The 25843-nt window shown below is 51.6% G+C and overlaps 10 protein-coding genes across 10 annotated transcripts; 5 read left to right on the forward strand and 5 right to left on the reverse strand.

Annotated features, from left to right (window-relative positions):
- Nucleotides 1–407: 407 nt before the first annotated feature.
- BO97DRAFT_419001 (KR-domain-containing protein) lies at nt 408–2084 on the forward strand (the record flags this gene model as incomplete). The annotated part of the gene is made up of 3 exons (XM_025696544.1): nt 408–605; nt 840–994; nt 1319–2084. The coding sequence occupies 3 exons, from the start codon at nt 408–410 to the stop codon at nt 2082–2084; spliced, it is 1119 nt and encodes a 372-aa protein (XP_025546099.1).
- Nucleotides 2085–3194: 1110 nt separating this feature from the next.
- Nucleotides 3195–4812, forward strand: BO97DRAFT_409332 (PAF acetylhydrolase). Its single transcript, XM_025696039.1, has one exon. It carries the CDS (start codon nt 3220–3222, stop codon nt 4705–4707), a length of 1488 nt encoding a protein of 495 aa, XP_025546100.1. The 5' UTR covers nt 3195–3219; the 3' UTR covers nt 4708–4812.
- A 1113-nt stretch (nt 4813–5925) lies between these two features.
- BO97DRAFT_481602 (uncharacterized protein) lies at nt 5926–7841 on the reverse strand (the record flags this gene model as incomplete). Its single annotated transcript, XM_025700828.1, has 5 exons — nt 5926–6601; nt 6667–6785; nt 6847–7124; nt 7179–7513; nt 7813–7841. 5 exons carry the CDS (start codon nt 7839–7841, stop codon nt 5926–5928), a joined length of 1437 nt encoding a protein of 478 aa, XP_025546101.1.
- BO97DRAFT_270081 (alkene reductase) lies at nt 7688–9303 on the forward strand. Its single transcript, XM_025690977.1, has one exon. It carries the CDS (start codon nt 7988–7990, stop codon nt 9122–9124), a length of 1137 nt encoding a protein of 378 aa, XP_025546102.1. The 5' UTR covers nt 7688–7987; the 3' UTR covers nt 9125–9303.
- BO97DRAFT_447210 (uncharacterized protein) lies at nt 9250–11939 on the reverse strand. Its single transcript, XM_025698747.1, has 8 exons — nt 11889–11939; nt 11816–11839; nt 11671–11765; nt 11436–11608; nt 11165–11383; nt 10823–11112; nt 10121–10767; nt 9250–10057 (listed from the first exon to the last, which is right to left on the reverse strand). Exons 1-8 carry the CDS (start codon nt 11928–11930, stop codon nt 9484–9486), a joined length of 2064 nt encoding a protein of 687 aa, XP_025546103.1. The 5' UTR covers nt 11931–11939; the 3' UTR covers nt 9250–9483.
- A 322-nt stretch (nt 11940–12261) lies between these two features.
- On the forward strand, nt 12262–17492 carry BO97DRAFT_409334 (putative ABC multidrug transporter). The gene is made up of 6 exons (XM_025696040.1): nt 12262–13297; nt 13368–13457; nt 13513–15051; nt 15104–16048; nt 16103–16336; nt 16388–17492. Exons 1-6 carry the CDS (start codon nt 12341–12343, stop codon nt 17039–17041), a joined length of 4419 nt encoding a protein of 1472 aa, XP_025546104.1. The 5' UTR covers nt 12262–12340; the 3' UTR covers nt 17042–17492.
- On the reverse strand, nt 17403–19138 carry BO97DRAFT_409335 (uncharacterized protein). Its single transcript, XM_025696041.1, has 4 exons — nt 18830–19138; nt 18645–18772; nt 18247–18423; nt 17403–18190 (listed from the first exon to the last, which is right to left on the reverse strand). The coding sequence occupies exons 1-4, from the start codon at nt 19107–19109 to the stop codon at nt 17504–17506; spliced, it is 1272 nt and encodes a 423-aa protein (XP_025546105.1). The 5' UTR covers nt 19110–19138; the 3' UTR covers nt 17403–17503.
- A 284-nt stretch (nt 19139–19422) lies between these two features.
- BO97DRAFT_270243 (glycoside hydrolase) lies at nt 19423–21977 on the reverse strand (the record flags this gene model as incomplete). Its single annotated transcript, XM_025690978.1, has 9 exons — nt 19423–19993; nt 20052–20558; nt 20614–20756; nt 20812–20844; nt 20902–20978; nt 21034–21117; nt 21191–21689; nt 21752–21767; nt 21824–21977. Coding segments are annotated over 9 exons (1903 nt in total), but the record flags the coding sequence as incomplete, so codon positions are not given.
- A 1319-nt stretch (nt 21978–23296) lies between these two features.
- On the forward strand, nt 23297–24258 carry BO97DRAFT_379458 (uncharacterized protein). The gene is made up of 2 exons (XM_025693165.1): nt 23297–23631; nt 23706–24258. Exons 1-2 carry the CDS (start codon nt 23331–23333, stop codon nt 24137–24139), a joined length of 735 nt encoding a protein of 244 aa, XP_025546107.1. The 5' UTR covers nt 23297–23330; the 3' UTR covers nt 24140–24258.
- On the reverse strand, nt 24219–25672 carry BO97DRAFT_270250 (NAD(P)/FAD-dependent oxidoreductase). Its single transcript, XM_025690979.1, has one exon. The coding sequence runs from the start codon at nt 25585–25587 to the stop codon at nt 24361–24363; it is 1227 nt and encodes a 408-aa protein (XP_025546108.1). The 5' UTR covers nt 25588–25672; the 3' UTR covers nt 24219–24360.
- Between the last annotated feature and the right edge of the window lie 171 nt (nt 25673–25843).

Genomic DNA, 25843 nt, shown 5'->3' on the forward strand with positions numbered 1-25843 from the left:
AGCTGCTGCAATTCCGTTTCCGCCCATTGGAGGGTATCAAGAAGTTCAGGTTTATCCACAGACAGGATCTTGGGCGCATCAGGACGAGGGGCTGAACATAGCTTCTCTTTTGAGGAAAACGGGAGATACCTGGCGACGTATACAGTGCCATCCAGCAAGACATACTCGTAGTCGATATGCGGAGCTTGTCACTCCCTGCTATGGGGACCGTCGACGATACGCCAAGTAGCATGGGATTTGAGGCTTCGGGGCTCGTGACCCAAACAGGTGACAGGGTATCTAACCTTACAGTCGGAGACAGAGTGATGCTTGTTATTGGCGGAGGCAGCTTTGCCACGATCATTCAGACAAATGACGAAAGATGCATAAAAATACCAGATGAACTCTCCTTGGAGGAAGCTGCCACTATGCCCTGCGTATTCAGCACCGCTATTCATGTCCCAATTAACATGGCAAGGGTGGAGAATAGCAAGGAATGGCATCGGTCGGGTGTGGCTGCTGTTGAACCCCAGGCTAACCGAGGCGCAAATACCGTCTTGATCCATTCAGCGTCCGGTGGTCTTGGCCAGGCGGCAATACAGATTCCTCAACATGTCGGCGCAACGGTATGTCTGGTTCCTTTCCCGTCTTTCCCGCAGGGATATTAAGAGTCAGGTTTATGCAACGGCCGGCGACGGCACAAAAGCCGACTTTCTGGAAAATGTATACGGCATCCCCCGGGAGCGAATCTTCAGTTCGCGAAGTGCAGCTTTTCTTCCAGCCATTATGTAACAGACTGATGGCCGTGGGTCGATATCGTGCTTGACTCCCTATCGGGAGAGCTTCTCCACGCATCCTAGAGGTGTGTTGCCAAGTATGGTTCCATGCTCGAGGTCGGAAAGCGTGATATTCTGGGAAAGGCCCGGTTAAGCATGAACGAGTTTCTGCTAAATCGATCATTCATTGGGGTGGACATGGCACAGATAGTCAAGGAGAAGCCTAGTCTTACTTATCGGTAGGCGGCCACAGCTCATGAATGGGACTTTACTAACAGCTGTTGCGGCGACACTTAGACTCCTTGGCCATTGTCTGGCGCTCTATAAAGATTTCCATTCGTGGGGCTGAGCCCATCCATGCCTTTGATGCAGCGGCCGTCTAAAAGGCGTATCGCCGTATGCAGGGAGGGGCGTCTATCGGGAAGATCTTTATTCGTGCTCCAGACGACCATCACTTGAGTCTTAGTCGTGCTCATGCCCAGGTGAAGCTATCTCCTAATCGCTCGTATCTCCTTATTGGGGGTCTGGGCGGGTTTGGACGGCGGCTGCTGCGTGGCTCTTAGAGAACGCGCCCGCTATCTTGTCTTCTTTTCGCACTCGGCCGGCGAGTCTGCGGATGATCAAGGGTTCTTCAAGGAGCTCATCGCCCAGGGTACCAATGTCACGCGCATTAAAGGAGACGTTAGCAGACTGGAAGACATTGAGCGCATTAGAGGTTGCAGCCCGGCTCCTATCAGTGGTATTTTCCAGTTGGCGATGGTCCTGAAAGACTCTTTTACTTTTGAGATGGCGTATGCAGATCGAAACATTGCCGTTACTCCAGATATCGCTGGGACTTGGAACATCCATCGAGTATTCAAGGACTCTTATCTCAACTTTCTGGTCCTAATGTGTCTCATTGCCGGCATTCGGGGCTACCCCAGCCAAGCCAACTCCGCAGCAGCCAACTCGTTCCTGAACGGTTTTGCACGCTATCGCCACGCACACGGGCTTCCTTGTTCCGTCATCAATCTCGTGGTCATGGACGAGGTTGGCTTCGTGGCTCGAACTCCATTCGTGCTCCAAAGGTTCCGCGAGCAAAGCACGCATATTCTGACCATTCGAGACCTCATCAACACGATCCACCTTGCAGCAAGAAACCAGCACCCAGCTGGTAATTCCGGTTCCCGGGCGCACAACCCAACGCATTTGCATGTCGGGTTTATGTCAACACATGATGCCAGCCGGCCGGGAATCCGAGACGTCCGGCTGAGTCCGACTCGACGCACAAAGCTACACTCTAGAGAGGCCCATGGCGCCTCTGAAGGCCCGCTGCGGGAATTTTTCTAAAGCCTGGCGGCGAATAACGCTGTTTTGGACAGTGAAGCGGGCTTGCAAGTGCTCCGGACCTCCATAACACGCATGTTCTGTTCTCTGCTTTCCATTCAAGAGAAGGACTTTGATCCGGGCAGCTCGGTAGCGATTCTTGGCATGGACTCCTTGGTCAAGATAGAGGTTCGTCGCTGGTGGGGCTGTTATCTGGGCCTGGATATCAGCATATTTGACATTGCGAACGCCCCGTCCGTTAATTCTCTTATTAAGCTTTCCCGCGAGTCTCTCGCTGTACGATTCGGTGGGGCTAAATGTCGGAATTGAAAAACAGAATATGGCGATCTTTGTCCCTCCGCTCCTCATCAATTAATTGATCATAGGCGGCTAACCACAGGTCTTTCGGTTTAAAATAGTGTTTTGACTGACTGGCCTGAGCGGTAGTTACCGGGGAGGAGGCAATATTAGACTATTAACAGTTCTTTATTTTATAAACGCAGTTCAAAAATCGTTTTAAAATATGGAAAACTGGGTCCGTTCTTTAAATAAATATAATTTAGATATTTTGATTTCTGACCAATCTGATTTGGAAGTTATAGATTTAGAAAATCATATTCAAAAGTCGCTATAAAATCAGGCTATTCAGGAAAAATCGAATTAAATAATTTCGTCTAAAATGAACTTAGTTACAGACTACTTTATAATTAATCAATTAAACCTATATTTTTGTAGATAATAGTAAGATGGTAGTAATAGTAGTGAATAAAAATATTAAAGAAAACAATATAGTTTCAAATCTATTTTTCTTAAAGATAACAACTTATATAGCTATTATATACTTGAAAACTATTTATTAAGCTATTTTAAACCACATGACCGATTTTAGAAACCCAGCTGACCAGTAACCACCGAGTTATCAAGCGGGCCCTGCCATGTCTACAGACAGGGTATCTTGTATCTCGGAAGTAGGAACTATACTAGCGGATTAGAGGGCACGTGATAGCTGATTCCGTTAATGGCTGTAGATTTAAGTTAGTGGAGAATCACGTATCTATTACATCATACATCCCGGCACCTCTGTACGGAGTACTCCGCTATGATATATTTAACAAAACTGCCATACGCATGGAAGTTTACCGGTATCAGCACCAGCATCATGAGCAGCATCAAAAACCACCCGCAAAACGCCCCCGTCGCCCTGGTATCGCAATCCCGCCCGCGTTTCCCTTGGCGACGCATCCTCTTGAGCGCTGTCGGTTTGTACGCCTTCTATTGCTTCATTCATGGCGTCCCCCTCCTTGCTTCGCCACTGCCGTCCTACACCGGCCCGCATGGCGTCGGGGCTATCGATCTCGAGGTGCCCTTAAATGGCGGGCCTCTACGGGTCGCTGAGGCCGTTCACAAGACCACCGGACAACCGGTCTTTGAAGTTGAAACACTTCTGGCCACGGTTTATTACCCGACCGACCGTGACTTCCGTTCCCGCAAACCCCGATATCGCTGGATTCCGCGGCCCATCAGCCTCACGGCTCAAGGCTACGCCCGTCTTGCCGGTCTAGACAATTTCATCACTCGACCCATCTTCACCGTGGCTCTATGGGCTGTGGGCGGTGCCGTAACCATTCCCGCTGAGGTCGACGCTCCGCTTCTTCGCCACGGGAGCGGCCACGATTCGTTCCCCGTCACTATCTTCTCCCACGGCGATGTCAGCTCGCGCACCGACTATACCCAGTTCCTCGCCGAACTCGCCAGCCGCGGACACGTCATCGTCGCCATGGAACACCGTGATGGTAGTGGGCCCGGCTCTATCGTCAAGACCTCCGCTAACTCCCCGGGTCGCCACGTCCCTCCTCTCCGGCTGTCCGATGTTCAACGCCCAGATCCAGATATAGCCATGAACTTCGACCGGGACGCCTTCAAACGCGCTCAGCTTGCCTTTCGCGACGCCGAATTTCACGCAGCTGCCGACCTCCTCCACGCCATCAACAACGGCACCCCGATCCTGAACACCCGTGACCCTGTCACCACCCTCCCCTCTTGGACCGGCCGCCTCAACACCAGCCATCTCACTCTCGCAGGGCACTCTTTCGGCGCCACGGGCGCTCTCCAAGCCCTCACCACAACACTCTCCCCATCCCCCGTTGCAGGATGGATCCTCGACCCGGGCAAATCCAGCGGACCCCTCAACCCTAACGCCACTGTGCCCATTCTTGTAGTGCACTCCAACTCCTGGTCCCGCACCGTCAGCCCCTTCTACAACCGGCCGCACTTCGACACTGTCCGTGACCTTGTCCGCGCTGTCCCCGCCCCGTCCTGGTTCCTGACCAGCATCGGTACGGCACATCCCAGCGTCACCGACGCCCCGCTGATCGAGCCACTGCTCCTCAGCTGGACCACCGGCACCACATTGGACGTTCGGGAAGCGCTACGCGAGTATGTTCGAGTTGTTGATGACTTCTTCCATTATGTGCGAGATGGAAAAGAACGCGGCATCCTGAGCGAGAAAGCAACCCATCATCAGTACGATGAGTGGGTGAGTGAGGAGCGGGAAAGGGAGTTTCCGCGGGCTTTAGCGAGACTGTGGCAGATTCACGTTACGCCTAGCAATCAGACGAGGCCGATGGAGCATCCTGTGGAGCTTTGAATAGATTATCTCATGATATAAATAATGTGTATAGTACGTCCCGTTCGCCTTACCGAGCGAACAATGTTATTTACTATCTGAAGTATCTGAAGAAATAGTCCAGCTAACCGATCTCATAATACCTGGAGAGGTACGGATTACTTCATGGGGCTTGCTAGGAACACATACCATCTACTGTTAATTCACCTCGGTGGAGGTAGCAGTGGACATCGTCCGCGATAACCAAACTTCACCGTGGGTGATATTTAGTGGCAGTTGACTTCCAACTCGTGTAAAGTCACGGAAAATGCTCTCTAGCATAAATACTCCCTGGGAAGAATTTGGGGACGATTCTATAGCTTTTCTTTCTGAGGGTGGAAGGAATAGACCGAGGTTGGCGGGGCTGCCGGCTTAGTGAAAAGCACACTCAGATTGACCCCGGTAGCCCTCTCCGCAGTGCCAGAAACAACACCAAACCATTCGGAAGCCGAGCGCGGATCTTAATGCCGATTCTTGAAATGGCGTTGATGGATTGATGCTTGCCTTGGTTGATGAAGGCGCATGTTGGCGTGTGGAGATGATAAGCCGGAGCAGGTCACATGACCTCCAACACCGGATCTTACTCGTGCTTCTTATCGCATACATAATCGCATTCCCCTGTTACTTCCTCATGCGGTCATTGCAAAAGAGGCCCTATTAATCTGTGGTATATGTCTAGTATGCTCGGTACTTCAACACTGATGTTGAAACATCTTCATGATTATACCCGGGCAATTTGATGAGGAGTGTCTCGTGGTTTTTTAAGGTGCTGTACAGTATATGTATCAGTTCACTGTAGACGACAGGTTAGAATCCTGGTGCTATGCTTTACCCCGCCTTCCCTCGTCTTACTTGGAATTGTTCCCTTTTATGTGAAAAGTCTCCGTCAGATGATATGGCTCGGGCTGATGATTCACAAAAATCCGAAACAAGACAAATTGAGTATACATTAGCACAAACAGCGATAAAGATGACGAGTATGACGAGTCCAACATCCGCACTCCCACTATCCGGATGGAAAGAAGTAATCGAGTATTTTGTAATTCCAATCTAAAGGCTTATCAACAACTGCAAGATAAGTTCTTGCTCACATCGTTGTTCAATAGCAGCTTCTCCTCTACCAGTCTACTCACCACGGACGGGGTCCACACCGATAGTGACGACAGCAACTTCCCTGACAGAATCGCCTTGACATTCAGTTTACCGTGAGGGATAATGTACAACCTCCCGCCATAGGGCGCTAACAGGCACCAAGAAGGCATCATCTGACCAGATATAGCGTCTTAAATACGCATGTAGTTCCGGCCAAGAGAGGTCCGGACAAATGGCCAGCAGCAAATCTAAATACCTATCGCGGGCCAGTCCAACCGGAGCAAACGCACCGCCGATATAGAGTAGCCAGACGAGCAGATCAAAACAGTCTCTTATTGCGGTCGCGCCGTCTTTGCACATTTCCTGCACTTTGAAGAGGAGCTGGGATGAGATATGGGATGGAAGTACCAACTCACACCAGATCTTACAACAGAGTGTTATGGAACATAAGTAAGCCGCAAGACGACAACACTCCTGCACCGGGGAGAGACTCGAGAAGATCATTAGTCGGGACTGAATTGATGCGGTGTGGTTGTTGATATGAAGCATGCCTATCGCGTCGGCGTGCGGCGGTCGAGGAAGGTTGCGGATGCATTGCAGGGCGTGAAGGTCTTCAAGCACCGCACTAAACTCTGGATCGAGAATGTAGCGTTGGCTCTCGAATCCAAGTGGGAGGCGATAATTGTCTGGTACGAATGTGTCCCGCGCCCAAAAGAGGGTTGCAAATGTTGCGTGATTGACTATGCGTTTAGAGCCAGCGAGGAGAGAGCAGTTGAGATCTTGCCTGTTTACATTAGAGATACAGTACTGAAGATTGGCTTGGTAAAGCCGGCCAGTATACTCCCTTACCAAAATATGGCTCGCTTGATCCCAGCGGTGAGATGGATACTCTTTCTCTGGCAGACGCTCAGCAGCTGCTGCACTGCACCCATGTGCAGCTCGACCTGAGTTGTTTGTCCAAGACGGCCCTATTGAAACTCCCAGCATCAGCACAAGAGCCCCTAATATCTATTGCCTCACTTGACATACTGCCACACCTGCGATAAGCAATATGGCCCCGATAGTCGCTTCCGAAGCAGCCTCGTCCTCGGAATCCATCCGCTGGCGGATATATGCGACCGCCTGCGATTGGTATCGCAGACATTCCGGGTTCAGATTGCCGCTGGTGACGGCGAACGCGAAGGCCAACATCACAGCATTGATCAGAGCAGGATCATGAAAGCCCGTTCGAAAGACCGAGCGGAAGTTCTGGAAGGCCAATTCCTCAGCCACGCTGAAGACCGGCTCGGGAGCTTGCCTGGCCCTGTCTGGGTTCTATTAGAGGAATAATAATAGAGCCATGAAGTAGGAACTTTACGTACAATCATCTAACAATGCTTGCAGCCTCGATGAGTCCACTGCCAAGGTCTGGAACGGATCGAGTGCACCTGAGACAGGAGAGTGGAGTGGAGCTGAAAGGCCGGCATCATGAACGGTACATGGCTTGGCTGTCCCAGCTGAATTATCGATCTTGAGGTGAAGGTGGGGGTCTTCAACAGTCTTAACAATAAAGTTCGTCCTCGCAAGTTGCTGCTCTTTGCGTCGCTTTCCCAGGGCTGTCTTGACCGCGTGGGAGCGCGCCCGACGCCGCGTCGCCCGATCCTTTACCTGCCCATTGGCTTGAATTGAGATGAACTGAAAACCTCCTGGCATCTTCCTGTTTGAGTAGTATCTTGCTTCTGCATTGTCGTCGATGAATAGTGTGAAGTAATGGTATACAGTCTAAACCCCTCAGGCCACCTTGCTTGGTAATCAGGATAACGCGGGGACCAGAAGAAGACTAAACCGAATTAGGATGAATCTTATTTCCTTATTAGGAACAATCTCTATGCCCTAAACAAATCTGAACAAAGCTTTGATCACTGACTGGGCTCCAGCTTCATGAGATATGCTTAGGTAGCGCCTTCTACCCTAGAGAAAATCATCAGCATCGCTGGAATGGAAAGACCTTCTTACCTCATTTCACTTGTACATTTGTCAGCCATGGTGCGAGGCTAACAAAGAAGGATATTTAAACCGTCCTATCATAAACTATCATAAACCATCAGAGTCAACAACGGACAGCTTTTCTTCCTTACATTCTATACCCGACTTCCTTCATATCAAATCTCTCCAAAGATTGTCGGATAATATGCCAGAATCTCGCCTCTTCAATCCCCTCCAGATTGGTCCCCTGCAAATCCAGCACCGCATCGGCATGGCCCCCCTCACTCGCCGCCGCGCCACCGAGAATCGCACCCCGTCTCCCCTCATGAAAGAATACTACAACCAACGCGCCGCCGTCCCCGGCACCCTCCTCATCACTGAGGGCACGCTCATCTCCCGTGTCGCCGCCGGCGGGTTCCCCAGCGCTCCCGGACTCTGGCGGCCCGACCAGGTCGCCGCGTGGAAGGAGATCACCGACGCTGTCCACGCCCGCGGGAGTTCTATCTATGTGCAGCTCTTCGGGATGGGGCGCGCGGCTGATACTGTCACCGCCACGAGTGAGGGCATCGAGATCGTGGGCCCCAGCGCGATTCCGATCCCGTCCGACGAGAACCCGTCTGCGCCGATGCCGCGGGCTATGAGTCTCGCTGAGATTAAGCAGACGGTGCAAGACTTTGCGGTGGCGGCGGAGAATGCGCGGGCGGCAGGTTTTGATGGGGTTGAGATTCACGCTGCGAATGGGTATCTGCTTGATCAGTTCTTACAGGATACGAGTAACCAGCGGAACGATGAGTACGGGGGAAGCGTGGAGAACAGGTCCCGACTTGTGGTTGAGGTATTACAGGCAGTGATAGTGAGGATCGGGGCCGATAGGGTCGGGTTGCGGCTGAGTCCCTGGTCGCGATTTCAGGGCATGCGGATGGAGAATCCGGTGTCGCAGTTTGTTGACATCATTGAGCGAGCGCGTGAGCTAGGTCTGGCTTACCTCTCGCTCGTTGAGACACGGGTGTTTGGGGCGTGGATGTACGAAGGGGGCAGTGCCGAGGAGGAGGAGATGGAGACATTGGATTTTGCGTTTGAGCGCTGGAATGGACCCCTCCTGGTGGCCGGGGGATATCGATTAGAGACTGCTCAGGAGCTGGTCGATCAACGGTATCCCCAGAAGGATATTGTGGTGTTGTTCGGACGACATTTCATCTCGAATCCCGATCTGGTGTGGAGGTTCAAGCAGGGGGTCGAGCTGACGAAGTACCAGCGCGACACCTTCTATCAAATCAGTGAGCCGAGGGGCTATGTCGACTATCCATTCAGTGAAGGGTTTGTGGCCACTGGGAGCGTTTAGTGGTATGTGACTCTTGGATTGCGTTACTATATGACTGGGAAGGTCAAAGAAGGGAGGTCTGAGTGTTTCACCCAAGGAACGCTTTGCCCATGGTCTTGGACGGCGCCTATTATGCTGAGATAGATGCGGGAGTACTATTTTTGTCTCGTGCAGCTAGCCCGAATATATTTTTTTTATTTGACACTCCATCACTCCACTATTGTGAGTAAAGTGATCCTTGGGGAGTACCCTCAGCCCCCCCGGCTTTGCATCTTTCAAACTAGTGTACTAAATGGACTGAAGATCCTCCCTCCGCGAGGATATTCCTCAAATCTAGAGCGTAGAGCGTTCTGGGGGTTCTTCTCCAGACCTCCTTGTTTTCACCTGCTCAGTGCAGCCCCGCCCGGTGGATTCCACCAGCTCTCATGCCAGTTCCTCCAGGTCAGTTCATTCTCGACAGCCCGCACAAAGTCCAAGGGTTGCGATACTGTCCGCGTCGCTGCCGACCGCGTCCCCCCGGCTTCGGTGATGTGACTTTGGAGTTGGAATGGGACCCCAAACATGCCGCCAATCTCATCGGCTGTTTGCGGAGACAATACAGAGGTTAGGTTTAGAAGTGATTCGAAAGGGGGCATCTCCGCGGCTGATGGATCAAACTCATTCTGATTGTTGAGCGCGCCCAGCTCCTGAGAGCCCGGTTGCAGAGCTTCTGTGGAGCAAATCATCGTGAAGTCCGGATGTCGCCCGGAGTGGAATGCCCGCGAAACATCATTCAGCGCACTCACTGCATCCGCAATGGGGATCAGGTCCGGTCGGATCGCTGCTGCTGCACTCATAGTGTTCACCACTTTTTCTAACGTGCGGAGGTCGTTTTCGTACTCGCTCGGATCGGTGGAGGAGAGGATGTGATAATACAGAGTGAAAAAGGCAGAAAACGGGTAAAACGTGAGGCATCTGCTTCATGTTATCTTCAAATACCTTCAGAACAACCGGCGCAAGGGAGCGGAATACACTTACAGGGTATGAAGCTCAGACTGGTTCCCAGACGCTGAACATGAGATGTTCGACCATTCAAGTATAAGAATGATAATGAGTCTGGCAGATCGCACTGCTTGTGGGTGAACGATCTCCTCCGCACTGGATGCTTTCCGTCGCATGAAGATGATGAAGATATGCAGTGCGATGATTGTATCAACATAAAGCCAAGACTTGATGTGGTCTATGTTGGGGGACCTTGCGTGAGATAAGAGGGCCCAGTCGTCGACCAGCTCTTCTAGTTCGTTGCAGCAAGTGTCGGCTGTGCTGGTTGGAATGGGATGATCGAAAAAGTCCGCCATAATAAACAGGGCTCGCGACCAGACCAGGAAGATGATGCAGTCGTTTGGCTTGGGCTGTTTGGTCTGTGGCGAGATCTCGGCCGGAAGTCGCACCTGCGCCATCGGAACGCGGAGCACTGGCGGCTTTTCATACCAGATTCGAAACAGAAAATCGACCTCGACCAAGTACCAGTGCGTGCGACGCTTTTTCTCTTTTTCGGCCTCCTCCTCCGCGGGGGCTGTTGGAAGATCTACCTCGTGGACTCCCAGTAAGTTTCCAAAGCGACAGGCCTCGCGGTGGAACTGCCATGCCAGATGGTAGTCAAAATTATTAATTGCCATCCATGCCTGACGTCATTGTCAGTTCCTGTACTTGACGAGATTGAAAAACTAATTCACGTACTGTGAGCGAGGCAGCAAGAAGGTCGAGATACGATCCTTGCGCCGATGCCAGCCATTTCGGAACATTGTGGAGGCATTGATAATAGGTTTGTACCGCTGATCTCTGTTCCTCGGCGGTGCCGGCTGTTTGCCCGAAGTAGAGGGCATTGAGATATACCACCAGCATAACGGGCTCGACCTTGACATATGGTGAGTCGATGATAAGGGGCATCGTTCGCAGAAACTCGGCGTCAACTACGGTCGCGAAAGAGTCGAAGATGGTCAAATGAGGCAATACACAGTCTAGAAATGCTATTTGAGAAGTTAGCCTTACATAGCGAAGATTAATATTCTTCCCCCTTACTCTCAACACATTGCGTAGCCTTGGTGAGTGGTAAGTGGCTTCGCGGCGCGTCGGTCGAATTGTTGTCCGGTCTGCGAGTTGGTGCTGCAAGATTGACCAGCGCAGTGTCGAGGCGGGTAATTGCATGGTCTGCAGTTGACTGCGACAAGGGTAACGGAGTGTTGGTGGTGAGGCTTCCGATGTTGTCCTTCGCTCCGCTAACCATGCGATAAATCCAGGCTGCCACCGTCAGCAAGTGGACAGGAACGTGGTGGACCCGACCGATCCATACTGTCACTGCGATGCTCTGATTCAGACGTGATGGGCTCAGTTTCTGGTCGGGCTCTGGGCTGTGTCGGGGTCGGTGATGGCAACGAAGTGCTGAGATGTGGCGGGTCTGCTTTATTCAAGCGCTCTTCCAGGACCTCTAGACGATGGCCCAGGCGATGCAGATCAGCACTGGGTCTAGCCTGGACGATTAATGAGGGCTCTCAAGGCGAAAAAGGGGGATCCGAGAAACAGCGTACCGAGTGGTGCGGACTTTTCGTCGCTCGGGATACGAGCACATTTTGCCGCTGGTCAGGCATCGTTTACACTGAGGTTCTCCTCGGTCACACTTCAGCTGCGAAGTATAAGCCATCTAACCATCAACAGTCGAAGTGATAGCCGGACCTTCCTATCTTTACATCTCGAGCACTAGATGATTTTCATGAGTAGGAATCTCGCGATGCTAAAAGTCACTTACTGATAACTTCATTCGACCCGATGATGAATCGTAGCGGTGCATGGTGGACGGATCTGGTTGTCATAGTAAATTAGGTAGTCGGGGATTATCTCGGACATCGGACACTTATAAGTCCATGTGGTTCGGCCAAGCGCTGGACTTTTATAAATCCGAGAGACCGAGTATGAGTAATGATGATTGATGCTTGGATGCTGGAAAGATGATGACTCCACGACCCAGTCACTCGTGGCCTTGGCATCTCTTGGGCAACACAACAATTAGACTTGCTTCTCTCCCACGGGGCGCGCGGAGTCCGAGTTCTTGGGAATGGCTGTGCTCGGACTTATGTAGGCATCAAAGACTGAAACTGAGCCGTGTGCGACCATGGGCCCGCTTGAACTTGTTCATATAAATCCTGCTTCACCTGGTATGGGATTAATTTTTCCCAGTATACATCCCCGGAAACACAGGCAATGACTTCCAAACTCCCCAGTGATCGAGTGCCAGCCGACGATGGCATCAACCCCCAAATACGCGATTCAGAAGACTCGGGAGAGAAAGCAACCCTAATTGAACAACAGGCCGCGACCGACCGCGAGCTCACCAACCTAGCCCGAACTTGGAGTGAACAATCCAAGGGAACGCACCAGCCTCTGCCTTGGGCTCGAACTCAGGATGAGACAATCGACCCCCAAAGTCCTCGATTTAACGCCAGAGCTTGGGCCAGATCCTTTTATAACCTGCGCTACAAGTCCGACAACGGCGCCCCTTCCCGCGTGGCCGGAGTCGCCATCAAGAACCTCAGTGTCGTGGGTTACGGCAGTCCGGTCGACTACCAGATGAGCGTCGGAAACGCAGTCTTGAAAGTGCCTTCCCTTCTTCGACAATTCTTGGGAGGCAAGAAACAGAAAATCGAGATTCTTCGAGATATCGATGGTTTGCTCCTGCCGGGCGAACAACTCTGTGTCTTGGGACCTCCGGGATCAGGCTGTTCGACTCTGCTCAAAACGATTGCTCAGGAGACCTACGGTTTTCAGGTCGATCCAGCCACTTACATCAACTACCACGGTATCACTCCGAAACAAATGTCCAAGAACTTTCGCGGTGAGGCCGTCTATACTGCCGAGGTAGATGTGCATTACCCCCAACTCGTCGTTGGAGACACCCTCTATTTTGCAGCCCGGGCCCGCGTCCCTCGTGAAATCCCTGGCGGAATGAACAGCCATGACTACGCTATGCACCTCCGAGACGTGATCATGGCGATGTTTGGCATCAGCCATACCGTTAATACCAAGGTGGGCAACGACTTCGTGCGTGGTGTCAGCGGTGGAGAAAGAAAGCGCGTCACCATCGCAGAGGCAGCCTTGAGCTATGCGCCATTACAGTGTTGGGATAACAGTACGAGAGGTCTGGACAGTGCAAATGCTGTGGTATGGACGCCTCTACCTCGTTCATCGTCTCATCTTGTTCAACTCGCTGATCAATTTTGTCCCTCCGTAGGAGTTCTGTCGGACATTGCGCACCCAAGGCGATGTCTTCGGGGTGACCTCTTGTGTTGCCATTTACCAAGCCCCCCAGGCTGCTTATGATGTAAGTCAGAGACTCACACCTTGACCAGGATGATTGCATGTTCACGTTTCCGTAGCTCTTTGACAAGGTTACCGTCCTTTATGACGGGAGACAGATTTATTTCGGTCCCGCCCAGGAAGCACGGGAGTATTTCCTGCGAATGGGGTTTGTCTGCCCCGATGCACAGACGACTCCCGACTTTTTGACCTCAATGTCTAGCCCTACCGAACGAATAATTCAAGCGGGCTGGGAGAGTTTGGTGCCCCGGACATCGGAGGACTTCGCCAAGCGATGGCAAGAAAGCCCTGAGCGCCAACGCCTGTTGCGTCAGATTGACCAATACGCCAACGAGCATCCCTTTAATGCGTCGGACCTGGACTATTTCGCGTCGGCTCGAGAAGCAGAGAAGTCTAAGAAACAACGACAACAATCCCCGTACACTCTCTCTTACGGGGGCCAGATCCGCATCTGTTTATGGAGGGACTTTCAACGAATCAAGAACGACCCGAGCGTGATTCTCGCCATGCTGATTGGGAACTTTTTTGAAGCTCTGATCATTTCGAGTATCTTCTACAACCTTGCCAATGATACATCGTCTTTCTTCTCCCGTGGAGCTCTTCTTTTTATGCTGGTCCTTCTGAGCGCCTTTTCCAGCATGTTAGAGATCATCGTCTTGTACGAGAAGAGGCCCATTGTCGAGAAACACAACCGATACGCTCTTTACCATCCCAGTGCTGAGGCAATATCATCGATGATAATGGACATGCCTTACAAGATCCTGAACTCCTTGCTGACTAACCTGGTTCTGTATTTTATGGGAAACTTGCGACGTGAACCAGGGGCCTTTTTCTTTCTCTATCTGATCGCTTTCTCGATGATGATGGCCATGTCTATGTTCTTTCGTTTCTTCGCTTCTATAACTAAGTCGCTCGAACAAGCTCTTGCCCCCTCGTCAATCATCCTGCTTGCTCTCGTTCTTTACACAGGATTTGCGATCCCAGTGAGCTACATGCGAGGCTGGGCGTCTTGGATCCGCTGGCTGAATCCGGTCTCATACGGCTTCGAGGCCGTCATGGTAAATGAGTTCAATGGTCGACAATTTCCATGTGCCTCGTTCATTCCGTCCGGGCCTAGTTATGAAAATATATCGAGCCGGGAGAGGGTGTGTGCCACTGTCGGGGCCACTCCAGGCTCGGATATCGTGCAAGGAACAGCATTTGTATGCTCATCGTACGGATATGAGAACAGCCATCGCTGGCGCAACTTCGGTATTATTGTTGGACTGACCGTATTCTTGGCTATTTGTCACCTGGTCACTTCCGAGCTGGTATCCGGTCAACGCTCCAAGGGAGAGGTTCTGGTTTTTCGCCGCAACAAGGTACACAAGGCTCTGGCAAGGCGCAATGCGAACGACGAGGAACAGGCCGCTGGGCGTGTGGTGCAGAGTGAAAAGGCCTCGAGCCAAGGGTCGGAAACCATTGCGGGAGTTGAGAAACAATCGTCTATCTTTCATTGGGAAGACGTAACTTATGATATCAAGATCAAGGGCGAACCGCGTCGTATTTTGGATCACGTCGATGGTTGGATTCGGCCAGGCACACTGACCGCACTTATGGTAACAAATTCTTCCGATCCAAGTTCTAGTCAGATTGACTCATGTGCTACAGGGCGTGTCCGGTGCTGGAAAAACAACTCTTTTGGACGTATTGGCGAGTCGCACCACGGTCGGAGTCGTCAGCGGCAACATGCTGGTTGATGGACGCTTCAGGGACGAGTCCTTTCAGCGCAATACCGGTTATGTGCAACAGCAGGACCTTCATTTGCATACTTCCACTGTGAGAGAGGCGCTTGAGTTCAGTGCCTTGCTTCGTCAATCGCCACAGTACAGCCGTGCCGAGAAGCTGGCCTACGTTGAAACCGTCATTGATCTGTTGAATATGCGGGAGTATGCTGATGCCATTGTTGGAGTGCCGGGCGAGGGCCTCAATGTGGAACAGCGAAAGCGACTGACTATTGGTGTCGAATTGGCCGCGCGTCCGAAGCTCCTACTTTTCTTAGACGAGCCAACCTCTGGCCTTGACAGTCAAACAAGCTGGTCTATCTGCAACCTGATGGAAACCCTGACCAAGAACGGCCAGGCGATTCTCTGCACCATCCACCAACCTTCTGCGATGTTATTTCAACGCTTTGACCGATTGCTACTTCTGGCTAAGGGTGGCAAGACTGTCTACTTTGGCGAGGTTGGCGAAGGATCCCGCGTTCTGATGGATTACTTCGTGCGCAATGGTGGAACCCCCTGTCCTCCGGGCGCCAACCCAGCAGAGCACATGTTGGAAATTATTGGCGCTTCACCGGGGGCTTGGACAGACATCGACTGGCCGAATGTATGGTGGAACAGCCCCGAATACCAAGAAGTGCAAATGGAACTCGCCAAACTAAGAGAATTGAGGAATAAGCCATCGTCTCTCTCCGACCCTAATGACAAGTCAAGCTATGCCGAGTTTGCCGCGCCATTTCATGAGCAGTTGGTCCAGGTCTGCCGTCGTGTGTTTCAGCAATACTGGCGCTCCCCCTCGTACATTTATTCTAAAGTGGTGTTGTCCGTAGGCTGTGTAAGCCCCCCCCCTCCGGGCCACGGTCGTTGGTTACTGATCGGCATATAACAGGCCCTCTTCATCGGATTCTCCTTCTTCAATGCAGATAACACTAGGCAGGGACTCCAAAACCAGATGTTTGGGGTCTTTGTTTTCCTCTTCGTTGTGGTCCAGCTTGTCATGCAGATTATCCCATCCTTTGTCACGCAACGAAAGCTGTACGAATCCCGCGAACGGCAGTCAAAGACCTACGCCTGGCAAGCCTTCATTCTCTCTAATATCGCAGTGGAATTCTTCTGGAATACGGTACGTTTTGTCTCAGCCCTAATTTAACTGTCTCTACTGAACCTTTTCTAGATTATGGCAATCTTCTGTTTTGTGGTATGGTACTATCCTGTCGGACTGTACCGAAACGCTGAATATTCCGACAGCCTCCATTCCCGGAGTACGCTGACCTTCCTTATTATCTGGGCTGTCTTCCTGTTCTCAAGCTCTTTCGCGCATATGTTGATCTCCGGTATGGATAGTGATCAGCTTGCGTCAGCAGTGTCCAACATTCTCTTCATCATGATGTATGCGTTCTGTGGTATTCTCGCCGGTCCTCAGGCCCTTCCTGGGTTCTGGATTTTTATGTACCGGGTCAACCCCTTCACCTACCTGGTTTCGTCCTTATTGTCCACGACCCTGGGCGCAGCTCCTATGCATTGCGCAGACAACGAAGTCTTATCCTTCTTTCCTCCTTCTGGAAGGAGCTGTGGGGAGTACATGCAAGAATATCACTCTGTCAATGGGGGCTATGTCCTAAATCCGGATGCACAGGGAAATGTGGAGTGCCGGTTTTGCACCTTGGAGTACACCAACCAATATCTCGCAGGTCTCAACATCAACTTCAGTAACCGGTGGCGGGACTTTGGCCTGCTCTGGGTTTACATTGTGGTTAACACTCTCGGCGCCATTGCCTTCTACTGGATTTTCCGTGTGCCCAGGGCTAGAAATGCCAAAGAAAGATGACCATCTGAATCCATTTGCACGTTTGTCGTGACTTGTTTTGAGGACCTGTGACCTGTCTTTCTGATGCATTGTCGGCTACTTCGCTCGAAGTGTGGCACTAAGGAACTCTTCGGACATACTTTGTTGCACAAAAAGCGCCTTTTTTTTGTTTTTCTTTCCCTTGCCATATCCCTTGATTTCCCGCACAGTTTCCCTGGTTACTTATTGACGCCCTTATAAATACCTTCTGTACAGTCCTCACAGAAGCTCCTTAGCCTCGGCCACTTACCTTTCTGTTATTTCCCTACTTACTCCTCATGACTTTCCGTCATTTGATATCTGATTGAAGCGCAAGCCGATTCGTCGGGCTGTGCTGCTGTGGATACTGAATTGGTTGATATATCTCCTCGCACATATTAATGTAACATAAAGTCTTATTCGTCCCTCGGGGCCTGCAATTTACATCAGTCTGTTAATCCCGTGTCATAAAATCAGTCCAGCGTCCCTAAACAGCGCAAAGGCCTCCCACCAGCCTTGAACCGGATCTTGAGGCGGTTCAAACCCTGTCGCCTTCAGTTTCTCGCAATCCAGCTGGCGATCAAATGTCAACCAGTACCCGACGCTATCGAGCTGCCGCGCCCCAGCCCCCACCCCACAGTTGAACCCTCGCTCACACCCGCACCGGCGGAACACGTCTCGGTATTTCCCCACGTACTCTCCGGGCGTGAGCACCGTCCCCTGTCCAGCTGGCATCTCCCCAGCGCCGACTGTCTCCTCCCCCGGCTCATCCCCTACATTGCCCCCCTCAACCTCAACAGGTTTCCCCCCAACCAACCCAAACCATCCCGCGATCGCCCCCCACAACTCCCCATACGTAACCTCCTCACAATCTGCCACATTAAACAGCCTCCCTCCACCACACTGACCCGGTCTCAAACTCGCAAACACCATAAACCGCACCAGCGTCGCACTGGATACGGGACTGAATTTCGCATCTGCTGCAGCCTGCACCCCGGGGAAGGGGACCTCCACCGCTCCGCTCTCAGCGCTCGCCTCACGGTCCCCGGAGGCTGTACGCGGCCCAACGTCATGGTTATACGCATATAACGAGAGATACTGCGCCCAGTGCAGCGCGAGGCTGAACTGCGAGCCGTTGGGGGTGAAGCCTATCTGTTTATTCTCAGCTCTAGATCTCTCATGTGGGAGGTGCTTGGGGAAAGACGTACGATAGCATCAGGACAGACCTCGCACCAGGTCCAGCTCTTGTTTGCGCTTGCGGTGGTGAGGATTTGGCGGTAGACGGGGTAGACGACTGTCTTTGCGACGTCTTCGGGGAGGGCGTGGACAAGGTCTTCGCTCAAAGGGGGTTGGAAGGTGCCGCCTGGGGTGTAGATGCCGTAGCCCTGTGTATTGCCATTAGCTTTTTGGTGAGTTAGGGGTGGGCGTCGGGGGGGGTCTCCCCCGGAACGTCTCCACGAGAAGTGCTATAGAATTGAGGTGCCAGGAAGCTGAAGGAAAGGGGGGTCTGAGGGTTCTCCCCGGGGAACGCCTATTCTGGTTGTATTTCGGGAAAATTGTGGATTTGATAGGAGGGGGGTGTGCGCGGGTAGGGAAGGTGTCTTACGCGAGTCCCGCCAGCGAAGGCTACGAACTCGAGGTCCGGGCTGAGGGTGTTGTGTGCGGCTATCACGGTCGAGAACATCTGGCTATTGATGGCGACTTCGTCGAGAGCGTTGGAATTGGCGGTGAATGCTGGTGATGTGAGTATACCTCTGAGGAATTTTAGCTAGGTGAGGGGTGAAAGTGCACCTAAGTAGTAGACGTGCGTTACAGTTTCGATGTCTGGGATCTGATGCTCTAGCTCGTGGGCACTGCGCAGATCGACGCCGGAGATGAGCTGCAGCTCTGGCTGGCCTGGTTGCCCGGTGGGCCAGTGGGTTTCTGCGAGGTTCAATGGGCGGTTTGTCACTGCTGTGACTTTTTTGAATGTGCCGCGCTCGGGATAGGAGCTTAGCAGCTGGTTGACTACGGCCCAACCGATGAGGCCGGATGCGCCGTAGATGATTGCGTGGCGGTCGGTCTTTGGCATGACTTCAGTGATTTCTATCGAAGTTGATGTTGTGTTCTAATGATCAATATTGCAGGGGGATTTTGGGTTTTTGTATGGCATTGATCATTTAGGGTTCAGAACCGGCTATCGGGCACCGCATTCAGTTTAGTGTGCGATTATTGCCCCTATTAGTAGTGTTCAGGTACCCACTCACCTTGCAGGCCCATTTAAGTCAAAGTAAAAACTTAATAATTATCTTAATAGGACCAGCCTGGTCAGGCAAAGTCCATGATTGTTATGTCACTACGTTGCATTTATAAACCACCACTGCTAGTTGAAGTATGTGCTTGGTCCCTTGCTGAACTGAACCAAGTCTCCATGGCAAAGCTAGCCGCCATTAACCGCCAGTGCGGTACAGAAACTCCGGATCTACATATCACGAGTAACATCATTGATCCCCACTTGCTGCTTGCGTACGCAAGTTCTTTAGTCTCTTTGACTACCTATATATCCTGATCGACTGAGTCGATGGCTCAGGACACAGCAAGAACAGCAACCGCCCACGCTGGTAAGTTCACCGCGAAGCTCCCCTTCCCTGAAACATGCGACGTGACAGGAGTAATCGACACATTGTGAGGATAGTTACTCACATGCTCGCCCCCAGACAGTAGCTGCAGCGTGCCCTGACTGGCGCCTGCAATGCTGACTGTCACGTTCTGTGCGGCTGCGCCATAATTTGCCAATTTCACATAGTAGACCTTTTTATCAGAAACAGAAGCCACCCAATAGACAGGCCCAAATTGCGCAGAGGTCGTAACAGCGAGAATGGTCGTTCCCCGGTTCGTAGAGAACAATTGCTGCACGTAGAACGAAGTTGAGCCGGTGATAGAGTCAGGACTGGAATCAAGACCGAAGAGATCGGGCTGTAGGGCGCAAATTAATCATGAGCACTGTTGCCACTGGGAGATTGAAAGTACATACCGACCACTCAGCCATGTCAAAATGTTCGAGAAGGGGTGCAAAGCTGGCCATTTTGATAATGTCGCTGTTGCGCTCCAGGCCAATCATATACACAGCTTCGGCACAACTACCTTGCATGTAACTCCAGTAGGTGGTACTTCCATCATTACCCTTCGTGCTGGCATATTCCCCAACTAGAATTGGATGATCTCGGGACCAATTGTCAAATTCATCGAACAGCGCGACAAAAGCGTCCGGGGAGAGGTAGTGGTGGATGTCAGTGATGACTCCAGCTGGCAATGTCGACGGCAGACAAGAGCTGGATGTCGTTGAGGCGATGATGGTCAACTCTGGGTACTGGGCATGAATCGCATCGTATATTGCTGTGAACCGACTGGCATACGTGCTACATCCGCCGCTGATATTGTCCTCATTACCGACCTCGATGTATTTGACTGGCCAGGGTTCAGCGCGGCCGTTCTTGGCCCGAAGTGCCCCGTATATCGTAGCTGTCGAACCAAGGACGTACTAGATCTGAATATCAGTTTGGGGCCCGGCTTAGCTGGCGATGCTTGCTACACACCTCAAGTTCGTTCAGAATATCCTCAATATACGGCCCCAGAGCTGACCCGGACACAATCCCCCCTCCAAGAGAGAGACCAGCCCAGACGGCAAGAACAGGCTCCATCTCCATATCCTCGCACCAATAAAGATATTCGTCGAGGCCTGGACAGTCAGACTTGGCCCTCAGCTGTTTTGCAAGTGTATAAAAAAGACTTACCGAGTGCGTCAGTGTTTGCATAGGTCCAATCACCTGTGAAAAATTAGAACTCGAACCCATTACTCATGTAACGTATGGAATGATTCATACCCTGGCGACCAGGCCGATCGACGACAGCCCCGATTGTTTCATTCCACTTCCACCGATTGCTCGGGCTGGCGCCTTCACTTGAGGGACTTAGTACCACTGAACAATTTTCTGTCTCGGGTCACCGGGGCTTACAGGTTATTACCGCCTGGGAAGCGCAGAAAGGACGGTTTGATCTCCGCCAGAAAGCTAGCGACATCATTTCGTAGACCGTTTGGTCTGGCAATGGTAACATGTTCCAGTCAGATATCAAGATGAAGCGGATTTGTTCTAGTCGCTTCAATCAACTTACCGCGACTTGTATGTGGGTGGGAACAGCTGCACCAAACCAAAGTTGAGAGACTTTCCGACAACTTTGGACGCATCGAACCGCAGTTGCCACTCATTGTTTGCATCGGTAGACTGGGTGGATTTGAAGCTAGTTTCGTGGGAGGTGAACTTGTCGGCACTACTCTTCACGGTGATGTTGTGGTCTGCATAGACAATCCCGCTCGAAGTACCCACCAGTCGAAGGTTGACTGTCCCTGAGTAGGCTCCTTTTATGTAGAACGAGTTTTTGTATGTGGTTGCCAGTACTGGGACACCATTGTATCCTGTATTGGCAAATCCCACAAAGCCGGTGGCTCCTGAGGGCACAGTAACTTTGAGAGAGGATGTGATAGCACTGCTCACAGGATTGGAATTATCCTGGGCTATAGAGACATTTCCCACTGCAGCATACGCTGTCAGGCCGGGGCTGGTGCCTTGGAAGCCACTATTACGGAGCACCTGCCCATGTATTCCACCATCCCCTTAGCGCCGGTCAGTCTTCAAAGAGCCCACTTGATTTAATGCCATGATGGACGCAACGCACCGGAATTATTGATATCCTAACAAGGATCTCAAGGTCAGTACTGCCCCATCTTGTGGAGAAAGGGAAACAAACCTCAAACATAATTCCGTAGAGTAAAGAACTGGAGGAGTTGCCACCAGTCTTGGACACGGTCAGATCAATAGCCGAAGCTTGGCCCACGAGCCATGCTACGGCTAAGGTTGATAGGACAGGAATATGCATTGTGGTGGACAAGCGACTGCGCATTCGCAAACACGACACCTTCTCGGAATTAGTAGATTCTGCGGGAAAATTATCTTCTTTATGTGTTTCTCCGATGCCGTCTTGGCTGTAGCCTTGAACATAGCAGTGGGAACGCATGCATGTACATGCCTAAGGCCCCGCAAGACTTGACGTCGCCTCCGGGAAATTACCAAGGGCAGCTTTGGGGAAAGGCGAGAATATGCAAGGCATAACGACTATCTGCAAGTACATAAGCTGGGAGAACAGTGATTTATGGAGAAATTAGATTATCTGCCGGATTAGCGAGAAAATGGTGACAGGACCTGCATAAAAGGTGGGACCCCCTCCGCAAAGCAGCCGGATAAATGCGCGCGATCATGCAAAGCAAGGACAATCCATGAGTAAACATGCTCCCGTCAATTTCATGTCGATGTATTCGTGATTTGATCGTAGCCCATATGATCCAGGTGCAATCAATCCGTGCCTTTTCTCGGTTTGTCACTAACCATGATTCTTCCACTGTTGCTCGCACCAACTTCAGGGGACGTATAGTCTGTCTTCCTGCTCTGCAAGGCTTCTGCGGCAGTCCTCATCACCAAGGAATCATTGAGATTGAGATACAAAAGTTTCAGTTGCCCCCGTATCGTAGAGAGTCTTGCGCAGCTCGAATCGAATCCCTGCTTTAACACCCGTCAACATGAAACTGCAACCATTCTGCGAGTTTGTAGGGAAATCCGCCTCCGTAAAAGATGAGAACGAGAAAAGTCGATTCAAGTGAGTGCGGCGCGCAGCTTGGAAAGTGGCGGCAAAGAGTGTTCTATTGACGTTAGCAGGAGCTTCCATTTCTTGACATGAGCTAGATATTCTGAGGTAGATATATCATTCGCTCTCTCAGTGCTGGGTTCGACAAAGCTCTCTCTAGGGGGCGAAAAGTGGATCTCTCAGAGAATGCAATACACTCCTCATTGTTTAGATATTAGTTATATGATCGAGGAATAGCTAGGGGCATCTAGTAACAGCAAGCATTTGACAGGGTTTAAGACCCTGCATTGCTGAGGGTGACATGCAGGGGTTTGATGAACCTATGGAGAAGACAAGTACTTGAGAAACTTATCAAGCAGAGATAAGCGGTCAAGCTGGGCTTATTGGCCTGACAGTATTGAAACTTCCTATCTAACCCGTCGCTTGACCGAAAATTGATACTTATGGCTATTTCAGCAAATGACTGAGTCATACAGAAAACAAGCCGGAAGGGAAGTTCGGGTAGAATCGGGCGAGAACTAAGGATGCGCTGACTCGAACTATAAGACAGACTGGTAAGCAGTCTCAAGCTCTATTGAACTTTATCTAGGTCATCTTGCTAATAAACATACTTCCAATGTCAGCTTGTCGAATCTTTCGCTCTCCATTCTTTCACTCCCTCCGTCACTCCGCCTCGACGGTCGCAGTGCGCCCTGAGTTTCTCACGTCTTCCTCCTCCTTGTATGTCAATCCACGCCAGCACGTCCTAGGCACCGACTGCATTACGCAGACCATTCCCGGCTCGGCCATAGCAGGCATCAGTGATGAAAAAGTACTAGCACTTTTCACCGGTGGCTTTTTTGGTGGCTTCGTGTTTGCATTCGAGTGGCTACTTCTGACGGCCGGAGGGGGTAGGATTTTACCAGTGGAATTTACAGGTCGGTCTCATCACTACTCCATCCTCTCAATCGCTGTTAATGGCGACAGCGGGGCTTACCGACCTATCCGACAGGTTTTCCAAGAGATACCTACACAACCCATGCCATATGGAGGCATCCAGATCTCTCCGACTATCATCTCCACCCCGTCGGCACCTGCTTGGTTGGCTCTTTCATGATTCTTGATCAGCATATTGCATCCGAATCTGAGATGGACAACACTGGCCAAAGTGCCAGCTGGGTAGACTACGGCTTCGGTTCGGATAAATCCTCATTCGCAGGTTGCCACCGAATCCAAATTACTCGGATCGCAGAAAAAAGGAGACGAGATAGCTTCAAGCCCGACACAGCCATGGAAGACCAGGTTCAAATTGAGCTCCAGTCTTTTCAATGTAATCCCCAGAAAGATGTGATCTTCGGGCCGGAGATATTCAGACAATTCCATTACCTGTATGCGAAAATGCTGTTCGCCAACGGAATGCAATCTATCCTATCACGGCAGGCCTAATCTCTACCCTTAAGGCTGGCCAGATGAAAGAGTCAGACTAATTTGTGGGGTGTGTGAATTTGGTCTTTTTGTACAATACTGTCAGATACCATGAACTAATGTATTTTCCTTTACCTCTCTATGATTACATTGATTATGATCCCGCATCGAATCCAAACATTCAAGTAAGCCACTCAGCAATAGGCCCCAAACCATTTAGCGACAGAACGATGGCGGCCGCTCTAGACGGCTTGGAGAACATGCTTCAGCAATTGTTCTGAGTCCATTCCAGTTGGGCTGGCGGCATTCAATGCCTCCTCAGCATCCCGAGGGGGATAGATCAGCTTCTGGTTGATGTAGCACTTGACTCGCTTGGCCAGTTCCCCTGAGATCCTCACTTTTCGATCCCAACCTTCGGAGATCACCGCACCCCAACCCCCAAGGTCTAGACAACAGATGTAGGCCGCTTGCGAGTAGGGGACTGGGGTCTCGCCCAACAGATCGGCTGCGGCATTGTGACCTGCTACACGGCCCAGCAGCAGGGCATGCTGACAGGACATTAGGGCGTGGTGGCCATCAGTGTCAGCCAATGCGCACGCAGCATCGCCCGTCACGAAAATATCCTTTGCGGAAGGTGCACGCAGATCTTGGTCGACAAGAACACGAGAAAGGGTGTCTCTGGCGCCAGGTAGCTGGTGAGTGAGAGGGGTCGCCTGGACCCCGGCTGTCCAGATGGCTGTCTTGGCCTCGATGCGCTCGCCGGACATGAGGGTGACTCCGTCCGCATCGATTGACTGAATGCCGGATCCCAATTTCGTCTCAACCCCGAGGTTCCTCAAGGCTTGCGTAATAACCGGACGCGGTCCGGACCCCAACTCAGGGCCCAGCTCCTCGGCCTTGTCAACCAGAATGATGCGTGGACTGGTAATGTGGCCTAGGCGTTTGGGCAATTCCGCGGCCAGTTCAATACCTGTGAAGCCCGCACCGCATACTATCACGGTATTCCTCTCAGTGCTGGGTGGGAGAAATTGGAGATTGGCAAGATGTGCGTCTAGCTTCGCCGCTGACTCTAACGAGTCCACATCGAAGGCGTGTTCCCGGAGTCCAGCGATACGCTCGGGTTGCACGACCGAGCTTCCCGCTGCCAAGATGAGGCGATTGTAAGATACTTCGAAATCAGACCCATCGGCAGATCGGGTGTGGACAATGCGCGCTTCAGGATCGATTTTCTTCGCGGTACCCTGACAGAACTCAATCCCGGTGGCCTCGAACAGGGGGGCAAGTGGGTGGGTCATGTTTTCAGCGTCCGCCTCATATAGGCGAGGCCGAAGAACCAAGGTCGGACTTGGAGAAATGACCAGGACTTTGACATTCTTGGTCTGGTTCGTGTTTTTGATCAGGCGTTGGGCGGCCAGTGCGCTCCAGAGGCCGGCAAATCCTGTCCCGAGAATAACAATTTTTGTTGGCATATTGGAAAAGACTTAAATGTGTGGTGCAGAAGAGAAATTAAGTAGATCTAACTGGAGAGTGATGAGTGAAGACTGAGGTGGTCGAAGGGCTGGTGGTGGAATGCATTCTAGGTCGATTTTATAGACATCACTGCGGTGTTCCTTGTATAGAGTCAATCTCCTCCAATACCCGAACGGATTCCCGGATTCCCGCCGCTAAACTCTTTCTGGTAAGCTGAGTCATACGCCGGCAATCCATTGAATTTCCTCCCCACTT

This window comes from Aspergillus homomorphus (genome assembly GCF_003184865.1).
Source record: "Aspergillus homomorphus CBS 101889 unplaced genomic scaffold BO97scaffold_79, whole genome shotgun sequence".
NCBI lineage: Eukaryota > Fungi > Ascomycota > Eurotiomycetes > Eurotiales > Aspergillaceae > Aspergillus > Aspergillus homomorphus.

Excerpts from the sequence above, each read along its gene's own strand:
- BO97DRAFT_379458 (XM_025693165.1), top strand. The coding sequence starts at position 23,331 with ATGTCAGCTTGTCGAATCTTTCGCTCTCCATTCTTTCACTCCCTCCGT. Across the intron at positions 23,632-23,705 it reads TTTACCAGTGGAATTTACAG|GTTTTCCAAGAGATACCTAC; the intron begins GTCGGTCTCATC and ends CCTATCCGACAG.
- BO97DRAFT_409334 (XM_025696040.1), top strand. The coding sequence starts at position 12,341 with ATGACTTCCAAACTCCCCAGTGATCGAGTGCCAGCCGACGATGGCATC. Across the intron at positions 15,052-15,103 it reads GCACACTGACCGCACTTATG|GGCGTGTCCGGTGCTGGAAA; the intron begins GTAACAAATTCT and ends CATGTGCTACAG. Across the intron at positions 16,049-16,102 it reads TGGTGTTGTCCGTAGGCTGT|GCCCTCTTCATCGGATTCTC; the intron begins GTAAGCCCCCCC and ends GGCATATAACAG.
- BO97DRAFT_409332 (XM_025696039.1), top strand. The coding sequence starts at position 3,220 with ATGAGCAGCATCAAAAACCACCCGCAAAACGCCCCCGTCGCCCTGGTA.
- BO97DRAFT_447210 (XM_025698747.1), bottom strand. The coding sequence starts at position 11,930 with ATGCACCGCTACGATTCATCATCGGGTCGAATGAAGTTATCA. Across the intron at positions 11,609-11,670 it reads CGAAAAGTCCGCACCACTCG|ACCCAGTGCTGATCTGCATC; the intron begins GTACGCTGTTTC and ends CGTCCAGGCTAG. Across the intron at positions 11,384-11,435 it reads ATCAGAGCATCGCAGTGACA|CCTGGATTTATCGCATGGTT; the intron begins GTATGGATCGGT and ends TGACGGTGGCAG.
- BO97DRAFT_409335 (XM_025696041.1), bottom strand. The coding sequence starts at position 19,109 with ATGCCAAAGACCGACCGCCACGCAATCATCTACGGCGCATCCGGCCTC. Across the intron at positions 18,424-18,644 it reads CCTTCGCTGGCGGGACTCGC|GGCTACGGCATCTACACCCC; the intron begins GTAAGACACCTT and ends GGCAATACACAG. Across the intron at positions 18,191-18,246 it reads AGGTCTGTCCTGATGCTATC|ATAGGCTTCACCCCCAACGG; the intron begins GTACGTCTTTCC and ends GAGAATAAACAG.
- BO97DRAFT_270081 (XM_025690977.1), top strand. The coding sequence starts at position 7,988 with ATGCCAGAATCTCGCCTCTTCAATCCCCTCCAGATTGGTCCCCTGCAA.
- BO97DRAFT_270250 (XM_025690979.1), bottom strand. The coding sequence starts at position 25,587 with ATGCCAACAAAAATTGTTATTCTCGGGACAGGATTTGCCGGCCTCTGG.